The sequence below is a fragment of the Priapulus caudatus genome, unplaced genomic scaffold, assembly GCF_000485595.1.
Source record: "Priapulus caudatus unplaced genomic scaffold, Priapulus_caudatus-5.0.1 Scaffold493, whole genome shotgun sequence".
NCBI classification, from domain to species: Eukaryota; Metazoa; Priapulida; class Priapulimorpha; order Priapulimorphida; family Priapulidae; genus Priapulus; species Priapulus caudatus.
In genome coordinates this window covers 122,521-128,140 of record NW_014577554.1, presented here as the reverse complement: position 1 = coordinate 128,140, position 5,620 = coordinate 122,521, and the positions used below count along the sequence as shown (strand labels likewise).

Genomic DNA, 5,620 nt, shown 5'->3' with positions numbered 1-5,620 from the left:
CGTGGTGTGTGTGTGTGTGTGTGTGTGTGTATGTGTGTGTGTATGTGTGTGTGATTTGTGTATGTATGTGTATGTGTAGTGTGCATTTATATGTGGTGTGTTTGTGCTCGTGTGTGCGTGCGTGCGTGCGTGCGTGCCGTGCGCGCGCGCGCGTGTGGGTGTGGTCGTGGTGTAGTGCGCGCGCGTTGTGTGTGTGGGTGTACAGTGCGCGCTCTGCTTGGCGCTGTGTGTGTGTGTGGGTGTACGTGCGTGGGTGGTAAGCACAACAACAACAACAACAGTAGTTACACATACTCTCAGGAACAGTGTCTGCACTTTGCCGCATTCCTTGCCGCACTCCTCCTCTACGATGGAGTAGACTATGGTACGTACGGGTGTAGCGACCCGCTCTTGCACGACCGCTCAACAGCCACACGAACACGTCCGGCATCGTGTTCTGCGGCTGAAGGATGTCGGAGAATGAAGACCATGATGACACAGCGCGTGGACAGCAGCTGAGCATCCACTGCTGCTTCCATTCTGGTCGTTTCCGCTGCTGATCTGGCTGACTCCGGCGCATATTCCTTCACCATTCCTCCTCCGTTTCCCCTTCTCGTCCTGTTCCTCCCTCCCTCTTCTCCTTCTCCTGCCTAGCCATTCCCCCTCCTCTTCACTCTTCTCCTCTCCATCCCCTCCTCTTCCTCCTGCCTCCCCCTCACTCCTCCTCCTCCTCCTCCTTCGCTTCTTCCTTCTCTTCTTCTTTCTCTCTCTTTCTATCTATCTTCCTATCTGTCTCTCTCTCTCTCCCCTCTCTCTCTCTCCACATATATATATATCTATATCTCTCTCTCTCTCTCTCTACTATATATATATATAATATATATATATATTATATTACGCTCGCCTCTCTCTTACCTCTCTCTTCTTCTCTCTCCCTTTCTTTCCTATATAATATATACTTATTCATGATACTAATTATATATATATTACACACACGCGCGCGCGCACACATACTCCCACTAATACCAGAGTATAGGCACTATAATAATTATAGACTAAAGCATCTAAGAACGAGATAGAGAGGGACTATTACTATTAGAAACCAATAACGCTGCAATAGACACTAGACACTTCCGTACGCAAAACTCTTAATTACGTACACTAATTACGTACACTAATTACACACGACACCAATTACTCACAACACCTTTTATTTATCCTCCTGTGTACTGTCTCCCCACAGCTTCCTGGTAAGAAGGGAGTCGGACCGACCGGCTGGTCAATGCAGGGAAAGCTGACCCTCTACCTGTGGCTCGGACTCGCCAAGAACAAGAAGGAATACCTCGCAGGGTTACCGAAGGGTTACGAGGACACGATGGAGTTGAAAAACTCGATGAGACCGACGGGTATCCCACCGATTCTCATCTCATATCCCGGTACGTCGGATGGATCAACATGTTCTGCTAGCATCTATGACAAATACGACGTACGCATATGCGCTCTCCTATGACACTATTGGTCATAGGAAGATTCTTCCTATGACAAATATTGGCGAGTCAACTTCGTTCCGCTTTACAGCTGAAATTCACTGCTTGCGTTCATAATAGCGCTCCTAAACTCCTATGATGCGCACAACACATACAACAATATTTGTCATAGGAACAATCTTCCTATGACAATTAGTGTCATAGGAGAGCGTATATGCGTATATCGTATTTGTCATAGATGCAAGCAGAACAGGCTGGATGGATACACGCACTTTGTGGCGGTACCTAGTCTGACGGATATACGCACTTGTACTATAGGGCCCCTACTCTGTTGTTGTGGTGTTACAGATGGAGAGGGAGGATGTGTGAAGTAATGCATACGCATCTGAGACCACCTACTTAGTTAGACCACCTGTGGTGTTAGAGAGGGTGGCGGGAATATATATGCGTGTACTTGTGATGTTAGGGAGGTGCTGAATTTTGCAGTAGCATAGCGCGAATCCTGCGTTTAATAATAATATGACTATACCGTTGAAATAAAATTGTGTTTTGTTAAAATTATACAAACGGTTGCTTCAGGGACAGCTATCCCCCTTCTTCCCCCTGCTCCCAGAGGTTACGGCCCCGTAAGGAAGGCGGGATGGGTGAGATGGTGGTGGTGGGGATGATGATGATGATGATGATGATGATGATGATGATGATGATGATGATGATGATGATGATAATGATAATGATGATGATAATGATGATAATGATGATGATGATGATGATGATGATGATGATGATGATGATGATGATGATGATGATGATGATGATGATGACGACGACGACGACGACGACGACGACGACGACAACGATGATGATGATGATAGTGATATGACTAAACCTACCATTGTGTGTGTGTGTGTCATATTTCATGTTACAGAGAAGGTGACCTTCCAGCTGCGCGCGCACATGTACCAAGGTCGCAGCCTGATAGGTAGCGACGCGTCCGGTCTCTCCGATCCGTTCTGTCGCGTCGTGTTCACGACCAAGTCACACAGCACGCAGGTTAGTCACCTGTCCCACTGATGACGACGTCACGCGCGCGACGTTGACGATAGCAATATTAATTTTTACATAAATAGAATAATAAAATATTGTGTGAAAACACATGAATTTATAAGCAGAATAAAACAAAATGATAAAATAATTAGAATAATCTAAACAATGAGCAAATGAGCTTAAACATATAACGTGCGTGCGTGTTGTGCATGTCGTGCGTGCGTGTGTGTGTGTGTGTGCGTGCGTGTGCGTGCGTGCGTGTGTGTGCGTGCGTGAGTGTTGTGTGTGTGCGTGCGTGCGTCGATCGTATGGGCATTATTGCGTGCGTGAGTGCGCGTGTGTATATAATAGTAAACTAACTGCCGCTATATATATATATATATACAAGGTTCGCACAGTCCTTGAAAAGTCCTTGAATTTGAGGGGAGTCCTTGAAAAGTACTTGAATTTAGTAAATGTTGATTTTGTGCTTGAAAAGTCCTTGAATTTCATGAAAATTTCCTTGAATTTTTAGAAAGAATCCTTGCCTGTAATAAAAAGAAATTTTGTACCATCAATAATGTGCAAACCTCATAGACACGATAGACAGTTAAATGATGATCACAAATTACAGTAAGTCAGTAAAATCAGTCAGTAAATCAAGGTATGTTGTAGAAGTGACAGTGTTTAGAAGGGTTTATTAATGTGATCCAGGTAAGTTTTAGAGGTGACCGTGATTAAGAATGGGGTTATTATTAAATTAATCCAGGTATGTTGTATTCTGTGTATGAATTCTGATTAAATATGTCCTTGAATTTCCGATAAAATATCCTTGAAAAGTCCTTGAAACATTTTTCAGTCCTCCTGTATGAACCATGATATATATATATTATATTATAATCATATATATTTATATATATATATTAGAGATTTCTGGGTGCTATGTGTTGCGGATCTGGATACGACATTGGCTGGCGCGACATTTCAGGTCATAGATGAGACACTGAGCCCGACCTGGGATGAGATGCTCGTGTTCGATGACGTAGTCATACACGGATCACGTGACGAGATCAAAGCCGACCCGCTGACGGTGGTTATCGGTGAGTAGGGGAGAAGCTGGGAATATATAAATATATAATTATATAGTAGGGAGGAAGCTGGGGAGGTGTGTCCCGTAGTGTAATGCATTTATCGGCCGGCCATCCAGCCGCCCTTGTCTGTGCGATTTTCTCTCTCGTTCTCTCATTTCATCCCATTATTTCTTTATTTATTTCTCTCTTTCTCTCTTTCTTTCTATCTATCTATCTTTGTCTCTTTCCTGCTTTCTTTCTCGCTCTCGCTCTCTATCTCTCTCTCTTTCTCTCTCTCTTTCATGATCGTTTTCCATCTGTCTCTATCTCTGCCTTGCTTGCTCCTTCTCTACCTCTCTCTTCCTATCTCTCTCCTCGCTCACTATCTCACGCTCTTTTATTAACTCTCTCCTCTCCTCTCCTCTATTCTCCTCTCCTCCCTATCTCCCCTCTCCTCTCTCTCCTTCTCTTTCCTCTCTCCTCTATCTCCCCTCTCCTCTCCTCTCTCTCTCTCTCTCTCTCTCTCTCTCTCTCTCTCTCTCTCTCTCTCGCTCTCCCTCTCCTTCCTTTCCCCTTTCTCTCCGCCCACTTCTCTCTCGCGTCAAATCACCCTTCTCCCCCTCTCTCTCTTCAGAGATCTTTGACCAGGACAGAGTGGGCAAGGCGGAGTTCATAGGACGGGCGCTCGCCAAGCCTCACGTTAAGATGTCAGAGGAACCCTACGTGCGCCCCAACTTTCCGCCCTCTCTCGACTGGTACGACATCTATCGGGGATCAGAGAGAGCTGGTGAATTGCTCGCAGCATTCGAACTACTGCAGGTAACGATGCTGTTTGATCGAGAAGTGGTGGTCTACACCTCGGGCGAAGAAAGAGGGTGGTGGGTATGTGGTGGTTGAAGGTAGAGAGTGGACGGTTACACTCTGGGTAAAGGTAGAGGGTGGCGTGACTGCACGCTATGAAGAGAGAAGATGGAGGAAGGGAGAGAGTCAGAGAGAGTAGGAAAGGGTCTAGGCACTGGGTAAGGAGAGAGAAGTATGAGAGGTTAACGAGAGAGAGAGAGAGAAAGATACAAAGAGAGGGAGAAAGAGAGCGATAGGAAGAAGAGAGGGTTGGCTGTCTACACACTGGGCCCAGACGCGCGGTAAAGAAGAGTTGGGCGGGCGGTCCGCCAGGCTAATGTATACATGTCGCACACTGTGCAGTACGTTGTGTCCAATAAAATTCCATTAGTTCATACGTTGTGAGTGGTTAATGTTGCAGCCGCGCGCACGATGTGCTCTGACGAATAGGTGTAAATCACTACACCTGTATTCACCTGGTCACTCACCTGGGCACGAGCTACACACCTGTGCACGCTTGCCATGTATTCGATTATCTCGTGTTTTTACCCATCGATATTTTTTCGGACGTTTAAGGGAAGAAGAGAAATTCGGTATTTTTTCCGCGGTGACTATGGTAAGTGTCGGTAATAATGGTATTCTTCATCGTTGGTAATTTTTTAAGCGACATAATCCGTTATAATTGCCACGTAAATTGGTCGCTGTATCGTAGCCCGGGAGGGTCCCGGATGTAATGTATTATGTAATCTCTATCCGACCCCAGCGCTCTCTCGTGTGCGTGTGTCTTCGATGTCCCTTGTGTGCACTCTACCGTATAGTGTAGTAAACGTGATCTAGACTATAAAGCAACCGCCAGGTGTCTCTAGTGCTGAGTGCTAAGCTTCACACAGTTGCTCGAAGTACGGGGATTAAATACCTCTAAGGGAAACGTGCACACATTTTTTTACAAACTCGCAACGTTCGCATGTTGTCCCATTAGATGACGACACGTGATTATCTATTACTGGATTGGATAGCCTACCTAAATCCGCAAATGCGAACCTAAGGAGGTCCTCTTCATTGCATAAATCCACACACATGCACACACGCAATGTTGAAATCAGTTTTACAATGCATCTCTTCAATTCTCGAATGTAAATGACACACACACACACACAGAGACACACACACACACGCGCGCGCGCACACGCACACACACACACACACACACACACACACACA

General features: G+C 45.7%; 1 protein-coding gene across 1 annotated transcript in view; it reads left to right on the top strand.

Annotated features, from left to right (window-relative positions):
* Window positions 1-5,620, top strand: part of LOC106810986 (otoferlin-like) — a 54,731-nt gene that overhangs the window by 21,330 nt on the left and 27,781 nt on the right. The window contains exons 8-11 of the mRNA XM_014814493.1: window positions 1,223-1,415; window positions 2,392-2,516; window positions 3,478-3,589; window positions 4,194-4,378. Of these exons, the coding sequence (XP_014669979.1) occupies window positions 1,223-1,415; window positions 2,392-2,516; window positions 3,478-3,589; window positions 4,194-4,378 (615 nt within the window). The remainder of the gene's footprint in view (window positions 1-1,222; window positions 1,416-2,391; window positions 2,517-3,477; window positions 3,590-4,193; window positions 4,379-5,620) is intronic.